General features: G+C 38.4%; 1 protein-coding gene and 1 long non-coding RNA gene across 2 annotated transcripts in view; both read right to left on the bottom strand.

The window, feature by feature from the left end:
• The window catches only part of LOC129148836 (uncharacterized), a 140,825-nt gene extending 116,691 nt beyond the window's left edge, over nt 1-24,134 (bottom strand). Inside the window, exon 1 of the long non-coding RNA XR_008555808.1 lies at nt 24,109-24,134. This is a non-coding gene — a long non-coding RNA (uncharacterized LOC129148836). The remainder of the gene's footprint in view (nt 1-24,108) is intronic.
• NUDT14 (nudix hydrolase 14) lies at nt 10,126-11,134 on the bottom strand. The gene has a single exon (XM_008141332.3). It carries the CDS (start codon nt 11,132-11,134, stop codon nt 10,466-10,468), a length of 669 nt encoding a protein of 222 aa, XP_008139554.2. The 3' UTR covers nt 10,126-10,465.
• Nucleotides 24,135-26,045: the final 1,911 nt, after the last annotated feature.

Raw genomic sequence — 26,045 nt, 5'->3', positions numbered from 1 at the left:
TAGAGAGTTTGATTTTTAAAAAAAAATATTTAGGAGGTGAAATACACATGGATGAAAGACTATTGGTAACAGTAACATACATACAAAGGAAATATAGATAGAGGAGAATGTTTTGTGATGAATAATCCAGTTTTGGATATTTAGAATGCTAAGTGCCTGTGTTGTTGACAAGGCGGTTAAGAATGTAAATATATGGAGCTAGGAGTCATGAGCATATAGAAGGTTGCACACAGCTATGGATGGGGACTACATCTCCCAGGAAAATGAAAGTATAGATGGTAGACATGGAATGTTGTAAACACTGACATTTAGCAGAATTATGATTTATTTGTTATTAAAATTTTGTGTAACACAAAAGCAGAGATCTCTGGAGAAGAGAAAAGAGATTGATTCAGAGTGGTTACCATTATTATTTTTTGCCCTCAAGTGTGTTTCTGTATAATAGGATAGCTATTGAAGTGTTGCAGTCAACTTTAAAAATAAACTAACCTCCAAGCTGCAGTCACAGGCCAGTAACAAATATTCTTAGACAAGGAAACAGAAATTTCCCACTGGTTGTCAGCCAAAACCTTGCATTAAATCAGAACATAGAGCAAACTGCATTACAACATCAAGTGCTCAGCACTGCTTGCTGCCAAGTGCTGCCTTTTAAGGTCTTGCTTCTGACAGGTAACAGTTCCTACCAAGGCTGTCAAAATCTGAAAGACGGTACAAGTTGGACATTCCAAGGTTCTCAGGTGTTTCCATACATTTGCTGTCCTCTGCATGGAACCATTTACCTCTCCAGTCTTCCCTCTCCTAACCCTTCTAACAACATTCCTCCTTTGTCACCCGTGCCTACCTTTAATCATTGCTCATTCATTGAAAGTTCCTGTTTAGCTGCCTCTCACCTAGGAGTTTCGTGGGTTTTGCCATTTTCTATGATATTACCTTGTTAGCTTGCAAGTAGAGCAAAATCTCAGGCCCTCCACAGATTTTGACAGAAGGAAGAACCAGTAAGTTGGAGTTCCCTCACAAAATTTCTCACCTGTTTCTTGATACCTGATAGTTCACTCCATTCCTGAGATTAATGGTATGCCTTTCTAAATAAACTCCAAATATTTTATAGAGTAAGACATAAAAATAATTATCACATGGAAAAAATAAAGTAAAAGAATATAGAATAACAATTATAGAAGATATTATGGAAAGATTACTACTGAGCCACGAATGGAAGAAATTTCCACACAAAGGCTCTAGTATGAATTACCCAAGGAAAACTTGCCTCCTTCAAATTATTTGGACATCAATATTTCTGTTTGGCTTATCTGTTGTTATATTTTCACAATTGATTCTGAATTTTTTTCTAAATTCACTAGCCTTACCATTGCAGAAAAGTATCTATAAACCACATTTTTTAAACTCTTAATAACCTGTTTTTAATTAATTTATTACCAAATCCATTTGGCAGTTTCAAGAATGTTTTGATTTCTAACATTTCTAGTGCATTTTAATCTTGAAATAATTTAAGAGGTGAATTCTTAAATCAATAAGTGGGGTTAATCAGCAAAGTAACTCTTTATAAGAATACTTTTCTTAATGTTTTTTTTTATTCTGACCATGCTTCTGTGTTCTTTTTTTTTTTTTTTATTTTATTAATCCTCACCAGAGCATATTTTTCCATTGATTTTTAAGGAGAGTAGAAGGGAGAGGGAAAGACAGAGAGAAACATCGATGTTAGAGAAACACATCGATTGGTTACCTCCTGCACAATCCCTAACCAGGGTCCGGGCCAGGAGGAGCCTGCAACCGATGTTCGTGTTCTGGACTGGAATCAAACCCGAGACCCTTCAGTACGCAGGCTGATGCTCTATCCACTGAGCCAAACCAGCTAGGGCTACAAGTATACATTTTTAAAAAAATTTACTGAAAATATTTAAATCACTTTTAGCTTAGAATTATGGAACAAAATTAATAAAAATAAAATTCTCACTATTAATACTTTCTATTTGTCATTCAAAATCTCCAAATACTTAATCGACATTACATAATTAATGTCTATATTACTCTGGGGAAATGAGTAAGCACATAAGTTACTCATTCTCTCTACTATGTAATTAGAAACTCAAGGATCCAAGTATTCAGTCATTCTCCTAAGGAATGCATAGAACCCAACTATTGACCATACTGCCTGGATCTGGAAAAAGTTTCTAATAAGGTCCCATGGGCATAATGATAGGCGAGTTTCTATGAATTTTAAAAGCTTTCTGAAATCTTTATGATGGGAGCCTCTTTCTAGGCTTCTAATCATCATGAATTTAGCAGTTATATTCAGGTAAATATTTCTGGCATTCTTTATATGGAAAATATATGTGTGTCAACATTGCACTGATAAAATGTGTTCTTTTAATTAATTAGCTAACTAGTTTTTATTATAATACTTTAAAGATTTTCCTGGGATTTCAACTCAGTCGTCTGGGAGTTCTCTGTGATTAATGTATTCACAGCAGTATTTGTGAAGGTCCAATCATAAAGATAGGAATTCAAGAATGAGAGGGGAAAGCTAAGCCAATCTTGGGCAGAGTGAGGGAGAATATGTCCAAACTGCATCTCAGAGTGTGCTTCACTGAGAATATGCCTGCAAAAATTGGTCCTGTGAATGGTCCAAGAAAGAAGCATTAAGATGAAGTTTTTGGAACTGGATCACTTGCTACCCACTGGCAATAAGAAGCTTCATTGCTAGTGGCAGATGGAGCACTATAACCTCTGGTTCAAGTGGCAGTCCAATTGTTAAAACTCTCCAGAGCCATAAGTTGGGATATTATGCCAGTTGAGGAAAGCATATTAGCCACTGCATTGTGTTAAGCAGGGGTCCTCAAACTTTTTAAACAGGGGGCCAGTTCACTGTCCCTCAGACCGTTGGAGGGCCGGACTATAGTTTAAAAAAACTATGAACAAATTCCTATGCACACTGCACATATCTTATTTTGAAGTAAAAAAAGCAAAACGGCAAAAACACCCGCATGTGGCCGTAGTTTGAGGACGCCTGGTTAAGCATCTGACAAATGTGAAAGAAATAGTAACTATAAATGACACAATGCAATTGGGTGGTAACTACTAAGAACAATTGGTATTCTGAAAAAAGATAAGAAAAGCTGAGAGCAATTAGTCCCTGATTGATATAGTTGTGTGAAAGCCACAGGGCCTCCTTGGTAGTTCATAGAGTCACTAATCTTTTGCAGAGGGCAGAGAAAGTTGAGGACCAGGCCCAAGGCTTCATAGTTGGAGTAGCCTAATTTCAAAGAAGGTTAAACCCTTAACCAAAGCAGACCTGCTCTGCCAAGATCAGAGCTCTGTGTGTAAAAGAATGAGACTCAAGCAGGTCTCCATGGGACCCAGAGGAGGAAAGGCCCTGAAATCTTTAATATATAATAAAACGCTGGGCACCCAACCTACCAAGCTATCTGTAGCTGAAATTACGCACCCATTGAAAAAAAAAAAAAAAAAACTGCTGGCATACTACTAAGAGCAAGAGCTTGCCCATGAGGCACTAAGTGGTCTTGCTGCCATACTTGCCCATTATGAGTTTGATATTTTCAGACCCACCAACTCATGAAAAAGTGGCCCAATAACAATCTGTCTTAAAGTGGAACCAGCACAAGCAGAACCAGAGGTCACAAGCAAATTGTATGGGTATGTCGCCCACACCTTCATGCCATCATTCTTAACTAGTAGCTCTCGCTCAGCTCACAGCCATGACCACATGAAGAATCTCCTACAACCAGCTAACCAAGGAAGAAAAGCCTGGCTTGGTTCAAGATGGGTCAGCTTGGCATGTGGTTACAAGTCAAAAATGGGCAGCAGGTGTAATATCCTCAGTGAAGGGGTATCATACAAGACAGTGGTGAGGGAAAATCCTCCCAACGTGCAACCTTTGGGGCCGTGCACTTGGTCATCCACTGTCTGTGAAAAGACAAGCGGACTGGGAAAAAAGTTCAATGGGCTGCCCCTCCCATTACTAAGAAATATTTCACTGTTCAGTTGAATCACATGCTTTGATTCCAATCAAATGAGCATACTTCCTTTTTGTGTTTTATGATCAGAAATATATAATAAACCGCATCTTCATTTATTTGAGGGCTTCCTGAAAAAGAGCTAAATTTAAGGCTCAACTTGTGACATCTTTGTGGATCCACATGGTTAACATAATTGTATTTTATAAGTAGGATTTTGATTTTTCACCAATGGGTATTTTTTTCCTGCTTCAAATTACACATTTAGGCTTGTTTTTAAATATAAGGCCTTGCTGTACCTGCCAGGGATGCTTTGCTGAAAAGAGAGTAAATAATTGATATATAATAGATTGATAGATAGTTACTGATATGTATTTTTAAAAGCAAAACACAAATATGAGACTCCTCCTAAGGCAAGCTGTTCATCGGGGTCGCCGCCCTTGGGCGTTATCCTAGACACAGCACAGCCCCTCCTCTCTGCTCTCCCCTTCTTGCTCTTCTCTCCATTTCATAGAGTCTCTCATGTGTTTTGCCACAGAATTATATGTTCAACCAACTGAATTCAGCAAATATGCTAGTTAATAATGCCTTAAGGAGTTACCCTTCCCAGGACTATTTTTATTTCAGTAGAAATCTATTAACGCAAGGCCTAAAGGAATGATTTTTAGATGATTGAATCTGACACATGCAGAGAGAGATTTGGTCACCTAATCTCACTTTGAATCATCTTTTGTATTTGGAGCATGAGACTTATGTTATCCAGGAACATCTAAAAATTGCTATTTCTAGCTCAGAGATCGTGATGTTTTATTTTATTAAGCCTCAGAAGACAAGGCAGAAGGGCAGATTTTTTATAGCTTTACTGCCATTTTTTCCCTCTCAATTATATTAACATCAAAAAATCTTTTGACAAAAAGAAAATAATTCTATAAATCACTAAATGAACACAAAACAACTAATTCCACTTCTGCAAATTTCACTTATGCTTTTTCATAATACAAAACCGTAATCCCAATTCCATACAAATTTATAATCTGCTGCTTTAACTTACTTTTAGACTATAGTTTCTTTCCCATGCTTCAATAGAGTTTTCATAGCTATTCATTTTAATAGCTACATAATTTTCCATTAAGTTGAATATAACATAATTTACTTTTATGTTATTAAAATTAAGCCTATGTTTTTGCTATTATGTATACTACTTCAATGTACATTTAGCATACATAGCTTTATATTATTTTTGAATTATAGCTGTGGAATTAAATACCAATAGTAGAGTGTGTAAGACAAACATATGAACATTTTTATGCCTCTTAATTAGTATCATTATCTCTTATATCTGCTCTCCAAAATTCTTGTAGCAATTATAGTTTAAACTATTTTAATAGGCATCAGATCTTCAAAAAATGAAGTAGCTTACCCCAAATAAAGAGCTTCATCAGTAACAGAGCAGGCATTAGAATTTCATTTCTTGACTCCCTGACATTAATTTATTGAGTACAGTTGTACATACAAGAAAAAAGGGTCGGGAGAGGAGGCGATGGTTGCCAGGCCAGGCGTGGAAGGAAGGGATATCGGACATTGACACCGCCACCAAGTGGTTACCCACCTCCCCCCTCCTTCCCTTGCCGCTGCACCACCACCACAGTAGGCATGTGGTAGGTCAGTCAGGGCCTGCTGGCAGGGGGCAGGGGAGGGATGGGGCGCAGGAGGTTGGCCACCAGCCCCAAGGAGGGAGCCAGCCCTCGGCCCCCCTGGGAAAGAGGCTGCATCTGTTGCCACCCTCTCCCAGTTCCCCATCCCAGCACAGGTCCTGGCCCTGATCAGATGATAGGGGCCTGCCAGCCAAGGGGGAGGGACCGCAGGAGGTTGGCCAGCTGGGGGAGGTTGGCTGTGGGAGCACATTGACCACCAGGGGGCAGCTCCTACATTGAGCATCTGTTCCCTGGTGGTCAGTGCGCATCATAGCGACTGGTCATTCCAGTTGTAACAGTCGTTTAGGCTTTTATATCTTATATAATAAAGAGCTAATATACTAATTAGACCAAACAGAACGACCATCTGGACGACCTTCAGGACGAAGCCAGGGCTGAAAGGGGCTGCGAGGACCAGCCAAGGCTGTGAGGGCCAAGCCCCTTGCACAAATTTTGTGTATCGGGCCTCTAGTATATAGATAACAAAAGGAAAAAGAAACATTCAGTTTTCAAGTTTTAAAAACAGAACTCTGAGCCAAATATCAACAATGTCAAGAGCAAAAGATGATTTTTTTAAAAAAATTCTAATTTCATGCTAAGAGAGATTTAAAGAGATTATTTCTGAAAGTTTCCCTTCTGTTTAGGATTTAGAGAGCTAGAAAGAACACTGTGCCCACCATAGAAACAAGAAAATGCTGAATACACATACACACCAAAGAGAAAACAACTTACTGTCAAGACACAAGTAAATTAACAGAATTGAACTCACAGATACTCAGATGCTGAACTAGTACAGGATTACTAAGGGGAAATAAAGGAAGTATAAGAAACAATTTTAATAACTGAAAACCAGATTCAAGTCTTCAGATTTTAAGGGATCTTTAGAAGCATAGTTAAAATTTGAAATAACTCAAACCTATATTCATCCTAATAAAATTCAGAACTCCTAGAATGGATTAAAAGAAATTAAAGCATCTAAAAACAAAAATAAGTTTACCTTCAAGGCATTAAAAGAATATTTGAATTAAATTTCCCATCAGTATTACTGGAAACTAGAAAATGGAGCAATGTCTTCAAACTTTTGAAAGCAAGATATTTTTTATTTAGAATTCTACACTCACACTCACAATACTAGAATTGAATTTGAAAACAAAATAAAGACATTTGTAACTGTAAAAGGATAAAGAAAGACTACTTGAAGGAATATTAAAGAAATTAAACTAAAACATTAAATCTAAGAGAAAGGAAATAGAAGATCCAAGGAAAAGTACACTAACTCAAGGGAGAACTAACAAGAAGTTGTAGAATTACATCTTTTTGACAGATTTAGAGAGTTAGTGTATCCCAGACCAACAAATAAGAAGTATAATGAAAAGTTTGTGTGTTCTTAATTATAACGCATATTTTAATTGAATCACCAGGTGATTTCTTTGTACATTAAAGTTTAAGAAACATTGGTGTGAGTGATCTAAATTGCTAATGCACCACATCACAAGTCATCTGATAAATTCTAAAGTTGATAAATTAAAAAATTAAAGTCCAAACATGACATTCAGAATAATGGGCAGGGGGCGTAACAACTTGAACTAAAAATAAAAAATGTTTAACAGTTATTAGCTCTATGAAGTAAGATTATAGGATGAAATTGAGGTAAGTTTTTACTTTTCATATTCCATTCTTGGTATAACTTGTATTTAATTTTTAATTATATAAAATATTACTTTTATAGCTATTAGAAAGATTATGAATAGCCGTCCCAATAATTGCAAAATATTCATAGTTCTACAGCTGTTTTAAACCTCCATTGCTTGCATTTGCTAAGCTAAATTCAGTATACTAAATCAGATAATTGTTATAGGCAAATTAACCTTATGAAAAACAAATACTATTACAATGAAGCATAAGAAAATATTTCCAAACTACAGTTGAAGTTGTATTTATCTTTAAAGTAGTCAAAACAATAAAATTCTATTTTGTTTCAATAAAAATCTTTGACGGTTCCTTAGATTTGATTGGAATGGGATTAAACTTGAAAATGTTTGCCTTTTGGACTGAAAAACAATTATTGTCGAAAAAGCAACTATTCATTGTTCATATCACAACATAATGAAGTTCTAAAACAGCCATTATTTCTATACATTCATAAATTGAAAGTAGTACTTATAATCTTATGTCCATATTTAAAGTACAATTCTAAAAATGAGTTTAATCCCACTTTTTTATTCTAAACCCCAAAAGTTTATTGTTCTCTTGTCTTTATTACTGAAATGATCCTACTCCATTCATATTTCCTGGAGTTAAAACTATGCACGACATTTTGTATTAGTCAGCTGTGTTAAGGTAATTAGCAACCAATAAATTTCAATATCTTATAACAACAAAGATTTATTTCTCACTGATATTGCATGTTGGCAGCTGTGGGTTTCTGCTCCATGTGTCCTTTCATTCAAAAATCCAGGCTGAAGGTGAGACATCTACCTGAGACATATAATTCTCATGACGGGGAAAAATAAGAGAAATGAGGGAAACAGACACAATGGCTGTTGAAGATTTCTGCTTGGATGTGGTGCTTGGATCACATTCCATTGGCCAAAGCCCACTGTGCATGGGATAGGAATCTGTATTTCAGAGTGGGCACAGCAAGTTACATAGAAAGGTTGGGATTATAATTCTCTTTCAAATAGGAGTCCATTTTTTTGAACAGTAATAGGATCTTCCATAATCCCTTTCTTTTCTTTTTACTTCACACTCTGTCATGCTCACCTTGTGAGATAGTTAAGGTTATTTGCCAGATGATGAAGGATTCTACAGAGGAACTATTAAGCTGGTCAGGTTGAACTCCTGCCAAAAGAATGGCTGAGTAAACTGAATAAGGAGACATTTTTAATATTCTTTAACTCCACAAAAATTCCCTATTTTTGTTAAGCTGATGCCACTTTAAAGTACCTTTTAATTATATGAGGAAAACATAGGCTTATAAATATTATTTCTGTGTAGAATTTTTAAAGGACAATAAAAAAATAAATATCTGAGATGTTTTATTTAATCCTGGGATTAAACTGGGAGCCAAATTTGACCTCAGATCAGTTCTGAATATTGATTTCTCAGTTGAGTAGGAAAACCTATTTAATTCCAATCAGATCTATGCAAAACAAATAACTTAGAAAAGGATTTAGTTTGAAACATTAGAATTTACCAGACTATGTGATTTTCCTACATCTGTATGCAAGTCAGGATGCAGACTGAAACTTTGTCAATACCACTGTACCACACTCATTAGTAATGGTTTGCCTGTACCTTTTATCCAAATAGCTATCATCTTCAATCAATAGAATGTCTGCTGTTAAAATTCTGGCTCTCCTGAACAACAAATGACACAGGGTAAATGCTGTCACCTAGATAGAGGATAGGAATAAAAATATGTTGCAATGGTTAATGATTTTTATTATAAAATATAATTGTTGTTCTGCAAAAAAAGTACCTAGAAGGTACTGGTTGCTCTAAATAAGGAAAAAGTTTTAGAAATAAAATCATAACATACATACATTCACTTCTGTATTTTGTCTTTTTGTATTCAAATACAAAGCTGCACAGGTGGGGAAAATGTCCTTTGCTTCTTAAATTTTAAGGCAAAATAATTAATGTAAGGTTTCCCATGTAATATATAACACAAACCTAATGTTATTTTTCTTTATCGTCAAATTATAGTGGATTAAAATAAGCCAGATGTAGAAATATAAAGGGAAAGTCCATGAGGTGGGGGTGATGAAGTTTTTCAGGAACTAGGGTAGTAAAAATATTACTCTAAATTTCCCAATTCTGTTTCATTTCAAAAAGTGTCTGGCATGAGGAGCAGTGTATTACAAACAGTCCTATATTTGAATCTTAGCTGTGTAGCTATGGGAAAGTCAATTAAACTGTTTGGGCTTCATGTATAAAATGGGGAAAGTAAGATATAATTGAAAATAGTGTAAGAATTCGAGAGAATGTATATATAAAAATCCTGCATAGTTATTAGCACATATGTGGCATTCAAATTTTGCAATTTTTATTGTTGTCATGGTTGTTTTAATGTTTGTTAGTTACTATGAAAAAGTGATACAACTTCAATAAGCTACTCTGGTGCTTATTTTAAACAAACGCCACTCAAAATCTTTAGGGACTATGCTCTATGCAAGGCAATGTATTAAGAGCTATGACAGATACAAAGGGGGAAAAAATGAACTCGTTTTCACCCGGTAGTAAATGCAGAATTGAAAAGAGATGAGAAGACTTAGCTAGAACAAAGACTATAGTTATTTGGCCACTTTTGTGGCCAATTGACTAAAAAGGCGAGTCCTGTGCACTGTGAGTGTTTCAGCACGCATGGTGGGACAAGCAGTAACCCTTCTCTGCACTTTTTTTTTTTTTTATTGTGAAAGGTGTGGTACAATGGGAAATAATTATTTGGTCTTTGCCCCTAGTTCCTAACACAGAGCTCCTAAATCTCTTCCAATTTTTCGAGTAATCGGACCATCTTCTGTTCTCCTAGCACAATCTGTTTCCATGTGGATATGGAATGGTTCAGTCAAAGTGTGTTCCTAGGATGATGAGCACCAATATCACTTGTAAGCTGCAAAACTGCCATTCTTTGGAGCATTTTCTCAATCCATTGAGATTTTGCTTCCCAGTAATTATCAGCTTGGCTCAGATAAACTTTTTTTTTTGAAGCGACATGAGCCTTTATTGGGGCTGTAGGGTGGGGGCCATGCGGGGCCTCGATCCAGACCCTCTCGAGTGTCACTGGAGACCCAGGCCAGGGCCCACACAATGGAGGAACCAGGAGATAGCAAAGATGACGCTGAGGGTCTTGGGGATGTTCGGGTTGTCCGAGAAGGCCTGGGCGCCCCCCAGGGGCAGGTGCACAACCTCAATGAGCTCGCCCTCCTCAGCCAGGCCCCTGCCCGGGCCAGCCTTCTGGGCATCTGTCACCTCCGCATAGAACATGGTCTGGCTGGAGCCGGTCAGTCCCACGCCAGCCTTGTAGGTGGCGACGCGGAGCAGCTCGCCTGGGGACAGGAGGTAGCCACACTCCTCCCAGGCCTCCTTGCATGCCACCTCCTCCAGCGACAGCCCGGGCTGGTCCATGATGCCCGCGCACAGCTCATACATCACCCCCGCCGAGCCTGGCAGTGCCCCCGGCGGCACCCGCGGCCTGCCGGCGTCCACAGTCGCCAGGAACCCGGGGAAGCGGCGCTCCACCTCACTCATGTACACAGCTGGCCGAAACTGCTTCACCAGCACCAGGCTCCTCCGGGAAGAGTTGAACAGGAGGATGGTCACACTGTCGTGCGTCTTCATGAAGTCCCATGACTTCTGGGTGCCATTCTGGCGGTAGCGCACCGTGAGCGGCTGCATGTAGGGCGAGGCTGCGCAACGGCCCACGGTTACCCCCTCGATACGCTCCATGGCCGCGCGGGGAGCCGGGGGCGCAGTGGATGCAGCGGGTGCTCGCGGGGCAGGAGGGAGCGGACGGGCGGGCGCGTGACGCCCCAGATAAACTCTTATAAGATTTTTTCTTAGCCTGGACATTTTTTCACTGGCAAAGGAATTCAGTTTTTCTAGTCTTAAGTACTTCAAGGAAAAAATTCAACAAGTCTTCTGAATAGCAGATATTCCCTTTTTTGATACATCTAAACACATCTAATAACCTCTAAAAAATAATAATAATAATCCTATATAATAAAAGGCCAGCCACCATTAAGTGTAACGACTGGAAGGACCAGAGACCAGAACCAACACAGCCCCTCGCAGGGCTGGCCCCACCCCCAAGCAAGCAGTTAGGGGCAGGCAGGCAGAGTGGTTAGGGGTGATCAGGTAAGCAGGCAAGTGATTAGGGGCAATCAGGTAGGCAGACAGCCCCTCGCAGGGCTGGCTCTGCCCCCAAGCAAGTGGTTAGGGATGATCAGGCAGGCAGGCAGGCAGAGTGGTTAGGGTTGATCAGGCAGGCAGACCAGCAGTTAGGGGTGATCAGGTAGGCAGGCAAGTGGTTAGGGGCAATCAGGTAGGCAGGCCAGTGGTTAGGGGTGATCAGTAGGCAGACAGCCCCTCGCAGGGTTGGCCCCACCCCCCAGCAAGCAATTAGGGGTGATCAGGTAGGCAGACGGCGTCTTACAGGGCTGGCCCCGCCACCCAGCAAAGAAAGAGGGAGGCCACGGACTACAACTCTGTGGCAGGTATGCGGCCGGCCAGCGATCATCCCACAGAGGGAGGCCCAGGCCAGCCAACCATCGCACCCCATGCCTGTTGCCTGCAAAGGGAGGCCACTGGTGGCAGGGGAGGGGTGGGGCAGCACTGTACAGATGGCAAGCAGTGGCAGCGGCAGGGGTGGGGCCAGCTGCCTGCAGCCGGGGGAAGGAAAGCCCTGATAGGCCCTGATCTCAGGCCAGGCCTAGGGACCCTACCCAAGGGGTCCCAGATTGTGAGAGGGTGCAGGCTGGGCTGAGGGACCCCCCGCCCCCAAGTGCATGAATTTTTGTGCACCAGGCCTCTAGTAGTAGTAGTAGTAATAATAATAATAATAATAATATACACAGAGTCACTTCCAAATGGAGTAGGAGCTGCCATCCCAGAGAAACTGCCTTACAAGTCTTACTCCTCAAACCTTTGGAATGTTAAAATTGGACAAAAACCTTTAGACTGGGCCTAAAGCAGCACTGTATCCCAAACAACTGTTTGCAAAGATTAACAAGAAAGCAGATATTATGACGATAGGACTAAAAATATTCTTTAGAATTAGCATCACTATGTTAGCTTCTCTGCACCTAAAGAAATTCATTCCTTGTATTCATGTAATTGTTCCCCTTCCCTTTATCATAAATGCCCCTTGCCTTAGCCTCCTAATTGTAATACTGGGTTTCTACCTGAATCAGTACTTCCAAAATAGCTATTGTTTGGGATCCAAAAGGCTTGTTGCCTCTCACTTTAAAGGCCTTTTATTTTTAGGTTAACATACAGAATGCTAAGGAGGATCAATGAAAGAGAAAGTCTACAATTAACGAAACAATTATTTCTGCAAAATCTGAGACACGAGATCATGTATTATTCCAGTCTGCCTGAACTCCTGTGATGGGAAATTCATCAGACTGTGTATTTTGTTTTTCAACAGATCTGTTTGCTAGAAAGTTGTGTGTTATTTTTTTTAACTTTAGGGGATGCTTAATCTGGGGTCCTTGGACACCCCTTCCTTAAAGTAGTTGGTCTATAGTTGACCTGAAATCCTAAGCAGATATTTGCATATTGTTGACAGTATATCTTCCATCAACTCAGAAATTCCAGAACCATTCATTTACCTCATGAATTCTATCTTCCTGAAAAAAAAATATTTCCTCGTAGTTTTTTAAAATTTTTATAGTCTAAAACTTTGATGCCTCTTCAACAATATCAGCCTTTCCATTAATTTGAAAGCAGCAATCCTATCTGCTCCTAATTGACAAGTCTTCTCTTTTACAGACTAAATATTTACAGTATCCCCACCATTCTAATTTGATGGGCTTTCTGGGTACTTGTGGTTTTTCTGTCCTCTAGTCTTGCTAGATATATATCTGAGACCCATAAGCAACCACAGCGTTTTTATGCAATTAAATTTATATGATTAATTTTATCTAACTGTAAATCATATCAAGTATAAATTAAGTTGTAATTTATTGCTCCACCAGTATTTATAATAAATAAGGACAGCATTTAAAAAGGTAAAATTTGCCCTAGCACCATGGCTCAGTGGTTGAGCATCAACATATGAACCAGTAGGTCACGGTTTGATTCCGTGTCAGGGCACATACCCAGGTTGTCGGCTCAGTCCCCAGTGTGGGGCATATAGGAGGCAGCTGACCAATGATTCTCTCTCATCATTGATGTTTCTATCTCTCTCTCCCTTTCCCTTCCTCTCTGAAATCAATAATAAATAAATAAATAAATAAATAAATAAATAAATAAATAAATAGTAAAACTTTATATATTCCCTAAACATTACTACTATTCTATTTGGTCTAATGTTTAATCTCATGCTGCGGGGGGGAAAAACACAACACAAACTTTAAACAATTCCATAAATATACATTTTGACTTGCTCTGTGTTAATGTACTTAATGCATCTATCTATATATATATATAAAAGCCTAATATGCAAAGTGTCCCCGCAGGAGTTCGACCGACCCGGAGTTCCATTGCTCGCTATGACGTGTGCTGACCACCATGGGGTGGCGTGGAACAAAGGAAGGCCCTGGTTGGCAGCTGGCAGCTGGGGAAGGGAGGGAGGCCCCAGCCAGCAGCCAGCAGCCAGCAGCCAGCAGCCAGCAGTCGCTAGGGACCTTACCCATGCATGAATATCATGCACTGGGCCTCTAGTTTTATAATAAGTAACATAGTCACATAAAATAGAATAGTATACATTAATACAAATAGGAATCTTTATGTTTAATCTGATCAAGCAGTCTATTGTTCTTAATGACAAAATTATTTAAAATATTTCCTCCTAAATTGAAAGAACCTTTCAGGCAACCAGCAGCAACTGTTTTTAAATTGTCTGTTTCTAATCTGCACATTGTACTATGATATGAAGAACAGCAACATACATGAGGAAAATTAAAATGTGAGTGCACAGGGACAGTATATATTGTAAGAACTAATACTAGAAAAGGAAAAAAGGACTCAGAACACAGAGGACAGAGAATAGCCAAGGGGACTACTAATTGTACTATTTTCAGGGATAGTGATTACAGCACATTGCCTTGGGATACTATGCATAAAACAAGAGGGCATTTATTATTTTAATTATTTAAAGGCACTAAACATTTGGTCTTCCATAAAAAATAATAAGAAAAACTTAAATAAAAATGTGTTTAGGTTAAGAGTGAATCATGATTACACAATAATTCCTCAGCACATATATCTATTGCTAAGGCTTAAAGGAACCCCAAATATAAGTGAATTTTAATGAGAGGGAAACTAAAGACATAGTACAAACATAAATGCCAGATAATGGATCAGACTGAGAATTTTGCTCAGCATTTGACACCCTTAGTCTTTGTAATATTTATAATGATACTAATCATAATTTTACTAAATATAATAACATATTTACTTCAGATTTACAATATTAAATACAATAACATATTTACTTCAGACTGATATTTACTTCAGGTACTATTACCTCATTTGCTCCTCATAACCATAAGCAGATAGGTCAGGGGTTGCCAAACTAGAGCCTGGAGTCCAAATCTGACCTGCCATCTGTTTTCGTAAATAAAGTTTTGTTGGAACACACTCATGCTCATTTATTTACATGTCAACTATGGCTGCTTTCACCATACAATGGTAGAGCTGAGTAATTGTTATAAGACTATACATTCTACAAAGCCTAAAATATTTGCTCATATGGCTTGCTACAGGGAAAGTTTGCCTACTTCTGAGATGGATGTTATCGATTTTACTTTTTTTTCAGTTGAGGAAACTAAGGTATCTGGACTACTGTGCTATACAATGTTCTACAATTATCCTTGAATAACAGTAAAATCTCCTGGGTTAAATTGCAACCATGTAATGACCCTCTCAAAGAGAAAGAAAATTAGTAATTCTTCCCTCTACAGCTCATATCCTGCAGCAAACAGTGAAGTCAAACAAAATATGTGAATTTTACAAAGCTTGGAGTAAACTAATCTATGAAATTTGCATTGGAAATGTATTATTTGACACTGAAAAATAAGAAACATAAAAGGGACAAAGTATATTTATCTTAATTATCTGCTCTTCAGAAAGGCCTTCCCTGACAGTCTTCTCAGAAGAACTATTAAAATCAATTATTGGTCCTTGTCTATTGCATCACCCTGCTTATTTAGTTAATAGCATCTTTTACAATTTTATCTGATGTATTTGTTAACTTATTGTTTATCTTCTTTCATTCAGATATAATTTTATGAGGACAAGAATCTCATACGTCTTGTTCATCACTGTATTTCCAAAGCCTAATACAGTACATGCTCAAAAATATTTGAAGAATGACTGGAAGGAAAGGAGGTGGGGGAAGAAAAGGAGAGAGAATAAATGTATTTTCAATAAATAAGGAACTGGGAGAAAAGCCTTTTTGACAGAAGAAAAAATGAACATAACCAAAGAAAATGTTTGCTTTGCTTTTCTATTGTCTGTTTCTATCAAGACAAGAGATAGAAATAATACATCCTCAAAGAAAGAGTACAGAAGAAGCATTTTTGAGAATTTTTCTCTAAATGTTGATCAAATTCTTTCACTTAAACCAGTCATTTATGAATACATTCTAGCTTAAGACTGTTGTACAAAGTAGGAGAAAACAGAATAAACATAGTTCTATACTTCATTCCAGAACATCAGGCTTTTTGGCTTTTTGGCTTTTTGGCAGAAATAAATTTCCATTAAGAGAAAACTAAAATGAAACTACTAAATAGGATATTGACCTAAAACTGAGCAAGGGTAAAATGACCCAATGATTCAAGAAATCTTATGAAACTAGTAAAAAACAACAACAACACTATATCTGAATAGCAGTTCCTAAATCCAAAAGGGAGCTAACTCATTTTCAAAAAAATATCCAATTAGCTTTGGGCATCATCAAAGGTTTCATGGGCAAGTTTTTCCTGAAAAAAATGAAAAATTGTAAAGTGTTTTTGAGATCAAAATCCTAACACAGTGCTAGGAATAGAGTCCATCCATTCAACGAGTAATTGGATGTGTATTTATGAGAACCTGCTATATAGCAGATGTTGTCAGACATTATGAGGCAACCTTCCTTCTCAGATATCTCAGCCCAATGGGGAAGGCAGGTAAGCAAACAGGATATTACTCTCTATAATGACAAGCACCAATACAGATAGAATCTCAGAGTGCTAAGAGAAGATCTTAATAAACATGGAAATAAATAAAGATCACCCAAATGATAAGCAAAGGCTATTTATTCAGAGTTTGCTACAGCAAGGGAGTCAACTGTCATTTGTGTTTGGCCGAGACTCAAAGGCAGCCACGAGAGAGGAATTGCTTTATGGTGAAAACAAAACAAAACACAACAAAGGAAAGCTTCAGGCGCACAGTAACTGGAGGCTATAGGCATGGGAAAGTGGTAGAAGCATGGGGGCTAAAGGTTGCATATTTGGCTTTCTCCAGTTGATCCTATATTGAAAGCAGGGACAAAAATTAGGGAAGCTGTCAGTTATTGATCAAAAAGTGGTTCTGCTGACTGTTATAGGGGTTGTTTTGCTTCCTGTATTGATTGTTATAAACTGAGTCAGCATACCATTTTTATATGTGATGTGGCCATTCCCCATTTGTATAGTCGGTCTCTCAAATGCATATTGATGGTGGTGAAGAATTTAATTAACAAGTTAGCTTCAAGTTTCAACTAATTTGCCCCGCCCATTTTCCTTGCTGTCATATAAAGTGAATCTAATTTATATTTTTAAAACTTCATATAAAAAAGTCATTTAGACAAATCAGGGGGAGGAACCAAGATGGCGGCATAGTTAAACAACTAATCTGCTGCCTCACACAACAATTTCAAAAATACAACTAAAAGACAAAAAAGTCTACCACCCAGAACCACGGGAAAGCTGGCTGAGTGGAAGATTTACAACTAAGAAGAGAAAGGAGCACAATCGCTGAAAGGCTGAGGTACGGAGGAACTCGAATTGGGCCGGCGGCGGGCGGCTGGGTGCGCGGCTTTTCTTCAACCCGCAGGGAGACAAGCTCCCGATCACTCTGAAATCCAGTTTCTGGGGATACTCGGGGGACCCAGGCACCTACGGGGAGAAGCTGGACTCTCGGCCATCGGGTCGGAAAGTGAGAGTGACTTTTTTGCAGAGGTGCGCCCAGCAATCATTGTTTACTGCGCTGGAGCGCGGGGCACAGGGACTTGGAAACTGGAAAGGCAGAGAAGGCTGACGGCAGCCATCGCCGTTGGCCACGCCCCAGCCTAGTGACGCCCTGAGACCCCGCCCTGCCCTGAGGCCCCGCCCCGCACATCCTACAAACCCGCCCAGGCTCCACACAGCGGCTTTTGCATATAAATGGCCTGTTCTGGGGCAGCTTAACCAACTGCAGCTCTAGTCAAACTGCTCCAAAACCGCCCAAGCAAAGGAGGAGAAAACTAGCCCTTGCTGTAGCTCCTGCTGGGGGACACACAGTACACAAGGGTACACCAAGAGTGTCCACCTCAAGTAACTGGGAGGCTGACCCGTTGAACCAATAGGACACCTAGTACACAAAACTACCCTACCAACTTAGGGAAGCAGAGAATATGAGAAGGCAAGGAAACAGATCACAAACCAAAGAAATGGAGGAGAACAAGCGACTGGACATAGAGTTCAAAACCACGGTTATAAGGTTTTTCAAGAATTTCATGGAAAAGGCCGATAAATTCAATGAGGACCAACTAGAAATTAAACATACACTGACTGAGATAAAAAATATTATACAGAGACCCAAAAGCAGACTAGAAGATTGCAAGAATCAACTCAAAGATTTGGAATACAAAGAGGCCAAGGACACTCCTCCAGAGAAGCATGAAGAGAAGAGAATTCAGAAAGTTGAAGATAGTGTAAGAAGCCTCTGGGACAACTTCAAGCGAACCAACATCAGAATTATGGGGGTACCAGAAGAAGAGGGAGAGCAAGATGCTGAAAACCTATTTGAAGAAATAATAAACGAAAACTTCCCCCACCTGATGAAAGAAATACACTTACAAGTCCAGAAAGCGCACAGAACCCCAAACAAAAGGAATCCAAAGAGGACCACACCAAGACACATCATAATTAAAATGCCAAGAGCAAAAGACAAAGAGAGAATCTTACAAGCAGCAAGAGAAAAACAGTTAGTTACCTACAAGGGAGCTCCCATACGATTATCAGCTAATTTCTCAACAGAAACCATGCAGGCCAGACGGGAGTGGCAAGAAATATTCAAAGTGATGAATAGCAGGAACCTACAACCAAGACTACTCTACCCAGCAAAGTTATCATTCAGAATTGAAGGGCAGATAAAGAGCTTCACAGATAAGAAAAAGCTAAAGGAGTTCATCACCACCAAACCAGCATTATATGAAATGCTGAAAGGTATTCTTTAAAAAGAGGAAAAAGAAGAAGAAAGATAAAAATTATGAACAACAAATACATATCTATCAACAAGTGAATCTAAAAGTCAAGTGAATTAAAAATCTGAGGAACAGAATAAACTGGTGAACTTAATAGAATCAGGCATAGAATGGGAGTGGATTGATAATTCTCAGGGGGAAAGGGGTGTCTGTGTGGGGAGTATGGGAAGAGACTGGACAAAAATCATACACCTATGGATAAGGACAGCGGGGGGGGGAGGTAAGGGAAGAGGGGGGTTGGGAACTGGGTGGTGGGGAGATATGTGGGGAAAAAGGAGAAACAATTGTAATCTGAACAATAAAGATTCATTAAAAAAAAAAAAAAAATCATTTACTCATGAAAGTTTGTTTGATTTCCAAAAAGACAGAGTTAAAATGTGGGAAGATCAGTGATGCTGCAGAGAGAAAAATAAATCAACAGACTGGACAATTCAGAAGCTTATGATTAAAAATTACATTTTTAGAAAAATTAAATAAACAACAATTCATAATTGTGGTACTAGTACATTACATGGTGATCTTTTAAATAAAAAGGCATAAGTGTCTCTAGTTAAAGTGGGAGGCAAATAACTATATTTCTCATATATCCCAATTGTTTCTATAATTTCTTCTTTTAGTTTCTCATCTGGAAAACATCTTTTTTGGATGCACAATTCTACTATATTCTTTGTTTTTATTTTTATTTGTCTTCATTCTCAATAAAACAATAAAAAGAAGCAGAACAAAAGATTATTCGACCACCTAAAACTTGAGTCCAGATGGTGCCACATGTAGGGGGTAGGGATAAACAGTTATATATACCACACACCCTGTTACTTGCCTCAAGATTACTTAAAATAGCAGATATTTTGCATTTTTGTTATTGAATACACAGTTCCTGAAGGCTGATTTATAAGTGACAAAAATAATGTTCAAATGTACTCATAATGTGCCTTTACTCGTGTATCTTCTTTACCACACATATTTTCTTCCTACTGCTCACATTTTAAAAATGTAAAACACAATTTCATATAAATTTAATGGCTCATGTTCAATATACTTTCCCTATTTCATATATAAATTGTGCCAGATTTTGCAATCTTGCTTCTAATAGACTCCAGGAAATGTGACTTAGTACAGCACAAGAACTTAAAAGCTAATTACTGTTTCTGATGCAAAGTCATATTGCCAAATTGTTATAAATTCAGAAGAAAATGGTAAGTTCTGCTATTTAGCAAGTTTAGAGGCATCTCAGCTTTTGTTAGCAAACTCTTTATATAGGTTGATAGCCCATTCCAATTGTAGATCCAGGTACTTGCCCCTTAGAAAAAGTCTACCAAGTGCCACAAAATGCGCCATATTCCATGAACTGGGTGCCTCTTTGAAATAATTTTAGGATTGCTATAGCAATGTGCATTAGCACCAAATATTTCATATCCACAAACTTTCATATATCTCTAATTATCTTATTTGTTCATGGATTTGCAAAACAAGTGCACAGATATCCTTCAAGAGTCCATAAACTCTCTGAAATTATATGAGGCCTTTTTTTTTTTTTTTTTCCTGAAGAGAGGACTTCAATGGTTTCAAAAAGAGGACAGTGATACCAAAATTGCTGGGATATAATAAAGCTTATCACACAAACATAAACTTCTTGGATTTATAAATAAATAACCTATAGAAAAATATATTTAGTAGTCTTTGAAGGGTGATCCTCAGACAGTTTTCTCCTACATCTGGTGGTGATCATTTTGTTTCTCCTATCTCTGTATATTTCTTTTAAGATTAATTTAAACACTTTGGTCATTTCATATATTTTATTACTATATCACTAAAGCCACTAAAATATGTTGTCTTAAGTTTAGATGATGGAATATGTAAGGGGTAGTAACAATTTTACATTGAGCTTATATTTTAATTTTAAGTAAGTTCATATATCATTTTCATTTATTTACCTTTTCATTCATTCATTCATTCTTATCACCAATATTGATAGGGTTCTTTGTTCCCAACAACAGAATCCCTTCTAAACAGAAAAATAATTTCTATCTCAGCCAAAGAACCAAATTTGGGTACTTCAGTATTGTTCTAGTGAAAACCCCACTGTGTCTTCTGCCTGCCACCTATTACTAATGAATCAAATATTTGACAGCGACAAGGAACCTGTGCCAGATATCTGTCATTTGCTCTTTCAGATCTACTCTATTCTTTTCCACTCTGCTCTGTGCCCCAGGAGGCTGCTCTCCCAGATTCCATTAACAGGCTAATGACCCCTGTAGCTTCTCCTTGGGAAAACCAGTGGGGCTATTGGGACAAGATGGGAGAGAAGAAAGAGAAAGTTTACAGCATTTATTAATTTCGGTCCTTCCCTGTTTTGTTAGGTTGCTTCAGATGGCCGTGTTCCTCAAGGCAACTTGTCTTGCACAACTCTCCCTCTCTATTTCACTAACAGTGCACATTTCTCATGACCTTGCCATGGGGTTAGGGAACATGTCTGCTGCTCCTGGACCAGGGTTCTTGCTGTATTCTCTGGAATCTCCTACATACCACTCAGGTCTTTACAACTAGTCCCTTTCTAAGTAGACAGTGAGTCCTTCATTTTCTGTTGAGAATTAGATTGATCAAAAACAGATTTGCATTTTTGTTATTGAAGATACGTTTTATAGCTAGCCCCAAAAATCAAAATCCTCCTCCACAAGATGATCTCTTCCTGCACTCAGCTTTACAAATCTCAGCCACAGATCTGCCTGGTATAACTCAGATAACATGAAGAACACAGTTACAAGGGGTTTGAAAATGTAGTTATATCTTTTAAGCTTCAAAATTCAGAAAAGTATACCCAAAGGGGATACTGATTGAGCCAGCATACCATTATCAACTATAAATACTAATATTCACACTATTTATGAAAAGTTGGCCTGCTGTGAAGTGAGTAGTAATGTTTTCTACAATATTTATTATGTATATACTTTGCCTGTGTTGTTGTATGCAGATATTTAGAATAGTCATCTAAAAGAGCAACTCAATAGTAACCAAGGGGAAATCTATGCACAGTAAGGCTTAAAAGGACAGGTGAATATTTGCTTTGTTATTTTGAATTTAGTATGTATTCTATATGTAATAGAATTGAAGTTTTTTCTATCAAATACATCCTCAAAATATAGATATGAGACAAACCTCATTTCCCTTATGAATTTAAGGTGTTAAAAATATTAGGCTGTGGGTATTGACTGTGGTCATAGAAAATATTTCCAGAATGTGGTAGATTGTTAAAATGACAATTCTTCCTTTCCCCAATGAAGAGTCAGCATCTATTTCCCCAACTTTTAAATACGGATGAGCTTTGTGAATTGCTTTGGCCAATAGAACATAAGCACATTGTGGGACAAGCAGAGATTTGAAAAGCATTTGCCCACTGGGACTTGCCTATTTGCCACTTTTTGATTCTCTTGTCACCACTATCATAGGAATAAGCCTTGGTTAGCATTTTCGATGAAAAGATACACATGGCTCAGTTACCCGTTCTCTCCAGATATCAGCCAGCCAATCATCAGACATGTGTGTGAGGCTATGCTGGATCAACTAGCCCCCAACCCCCCTGCCAATAAACAGAAGATGCATGAGCTAGCCCAACTGAGATGAGTTAAGCCCACCTCAGATCAGAAGAGCCACCACTGAGGCCAGTCCAAATTTCAGAACCACAGAATTATAAGCTAAAAAAAAAAAAAAAAAAGGAGCGGTATGTGTTTTCAAGCCACTAAATTGTGTGGTGTGTGTTTGCCACAAACAAGTTAGCTGATATATAAAAAGGTACCTAGAAAGGGTGTGCTGCTGTTAACTAACCTAAAACATGCGGCACTGGATGTAGGACTGAGTGGCAAATTGAAGCTGGAAAAGGAGTAAGGAAACTATTGCAAAGGCTGATTTGTGTTATGTGGTGAGAGAAAATTGGCAAAACTGTCACCTATAGTAACATGAAGACAGAGAATTTATCTGATAAACTTGTGGGCATTGACAGGATAGCTTCCAAGCAAAATGTTCAGTGTCAGTTGGCTTTTTTTAGCTTCTAGGATAAGGTGTGACAAGAGAAAGAGAAGCTAAAAAGGACTGTTATGTTTTCAGACAGATTTTAAAGGAAAAATAAAAGGGTAGGACTTGTTGGACTGGGGAAAACAAAACTATTTCTCATTTCCAGTATCTCCAACCAGCAAATTACTTTGAAAATTACATGAAAAGTGACGTGAGAACAGAGATCAAACAAAGGATATGTCTGTAACCCTCTTTGTTAAAATCTTGAAAGTTTCAAAGAGGTGCTAGGCGGCCTTTCCTAGATACACACAAGGTTTACTAAGAATAATAAGGGGGTGGTCACATGAAAGCTTAATCCCCCCAAAGGCATTTATTAAGAGAAAGAAGCAGTCTCAAAAACAATTGTGATTTTTTAATTTTATTGAATAGTGTAGACTAGACTCTAATATATGAAAGCCCACAAAGTTTTTACTGGAGTTTTATTAGTGAAAGGGACACGAATCTATATTAAAAGGAAATGTGATTTTTAACTTTTTTAGAAAGCCTCTGTAGCCAAACTTTCTATGGAAGAAACAAGCTGAGAAAGCTACTCAGTTGTCAACACAAGCAATTTCTGTGGAACAAAAACAGGAACATTTCGGAGGATAGAGCCAAGAGCCCAAAGGGCAGAATCAAGATCCATGGAGAACAGTGGAATTTTGTACCAGGAAGCCACTTCTATGGAGAAAAACTGGACCCTAATCAAGAAACATTCCCGGCGCCAGAGTCAGAAGACCTGAGGGCATTTGCCTTGTGGGGTTTCAAAACTGCATGGGTTAACACCTGCCATCTGCCTCCTGTTCTTCCCATCCTATTCCTGTCTCACCACTGTCTGTGGGGAACACATAATTTGTGTTTTCAAGTTCACAGTTTTCTTTAGCTCATAGGAGCAAGAGGAACACATCTAAAGAGCCATAGTCAGACCTTTTTAAAATTGTGAGATTCTGGACTTCCAGCCTAAATGCTGGGATTAAATGAGATTTTTTAGAACTCTTAGGAGGAAATGTGGGTATTTTGATGAGAGGAAATTAAAGTAATTGTGAGGAAAGGATAGACTGGAATAAATTATTAGAAGGATCACAATTATCCCTCCTCTCCTATAAAGGCCGAATCTATTTTCCCACCTGCTGAATCTAGGTTAGCCATGTAATTTGCCATGTAAATGAGACATTAGCAAACATGACACAAGCATAATGTAGAAAAGCACTAGTGTGTTACAGCTTACCTACTTGCTGCTCCTGGGTCTTCTACCACTGCCACCGTTGAATACTCCCGAGTTAGTCTACCGGACGATGAGAGACATGGTCACATTTATACCCCAACTGAGAGTCAACAATCAACATGTGAATTAAATCATCCAGAATCAGCTGGAGCCCAAAATGACTTGGCAAGAAACAGCTGAGGAATTAGTAAACCCAGCAGAATTCAGCCAAGCCCAACCTTAAGTATGGCCCAGCACAAACTTCCAAACTAACCAAAAAGTTGTTTTAAACCACTATATTTGTTATACTAGTTTATTACACAGAAAAGGCACACCAATATGTGTAGGACCAATCTACTTCCATATAAACATCTAGATGTAATCTTGATAGAACCTGAACATTTTCTATATCTCCTTTTTGAGAAATCTGGAAATTTATGTTGTTGAAGATTAGACCTGTTTGCTAAAAGGAAGGCATTTTCTTGGAAAGAGTTAAACATTTATTTTTTAAACTTGAAGGTGTTTGTTTTTGTTTTTTCCTTTTAATGTTTTTATTGATTTTAGAGAGAGAGGAAGGGAAAGGAAGAGAAACAATGACTGGCTGCCTCCTGCACGCCCCCTACTGGGGATCCAGCCTGTAATCTGGGCCTGCGCCCTGACCTGGAATCAAACCTGCAACCTCTATGTGCATGGGACAACGCTCAACCAACTGAGCCACACAGGCCAGGGTGAAACTTATTTTAAAACATATGTCTACACTAGCCCAGGAAGTATTGTCTTCAAAAAAAAAAAAAAAAAGAATAAGTTATATTGGGGAAAAAAGGCCTAGAATTAGAGTAAAAAGCTGTTGGATGAGGTCATCCAGAGGACGTGACCTCCAGTTGACCTGTGAACTAGACCCAGGCAATTGGAGGTTTCTCACCCCCTCCAGTGCCTACTACTTCCCACAGCGGTAGCCCCTTTTAAAACCTCAGCCTGAGAGAGCAATGTGTTATTGAGATCATCTGAGTTAAGGCCTCTATATAAACCTTAAAGATTCTGTGGGCGGGTAGAGAAATCTACTCATCTTGTAGCTGCCAAGACAAGCCTTGTACATGTTTCCTTGCTTATTAAAACTGCCACCCACTAATCTGGAGTGGTCTGCCTCTTTCTTGAGTCTCTCCTCGCCCTCCGTGTATAGGACCTGTTTCCAAACCAACAGAAAATGTAGTTTTTTCCAGTGATCATTAACAGTTCAGATGACCTACACTATGAAACTTGACAGCTCTGTTCCCCTGCTGCTTAATAGGTAAAATGGGGGGCTGGATGAGAGGATATCTGGGCTTCCATCTAGCTTAAAAATATTTTGTTTTTCTAATCCCTTTTCTAATTTTGAGGCCAGCCTGACTGTTAAACTAATGGCAATGTCTTCCATAACAAATGAATTCATATAACTATATTCTTTGATCTAGGTATATATAGAAGATTTATAGTTATATTTTAAGGAAGAAAATAAACACATTTCCACCTTGCTCTATCAATCAATCAATCTAGAGAAATAGACATTTATAATTTCTAATATTATATCATTGGGAGTTTCACCAATCCGCCCATTGAAAAGTATTTATTAAATACCTATTACAAATAAAGTATTGTGCTTGACACTTTATCTATAATAATCTATAATAATAAAAGCATAATACACTAATTAGACCGGACATCCTTCCAGGTCAAAGCCGGGGCTGCAGCCACGAGATCCAGTCAGCCGCCTCCGGCTGTGAGGGAGGATCCAGGCAGCCGCTGTGGCTGCGAAGGCCTACTCTTGCACAAATTTCATGCATCGGGCCTCTAATAGAATATAAAAGGTGTTAGACCTCGAATTGCCCTCAAAGACCTTAATATTAATTGAAAAATAAAGATATGTACTATTAAAAAACAAATTATAAGCAAAAGCATTATAATAAATGACAAGTACCAGAAAC

This window comes from Eptesicus fuscus, chromosome 4 (genome assembly GCF_027574615.1).
Source record: "Eptesicus fuscus isolate TK198812 chromosome 4, DD_ASM_mEF_20220401, whole genome shotgun sequence".
NCBI lineage: Eukaryota > Metazoa > Chordata > Mammalia > Chiroptera > Vespertilionidae > Eptesicus > Eptesicus fuscus.
Note: the sequence above shows the minus strand (reverse complement) of the source record. Positions and strands in the feature narration are given on the sequence as shown.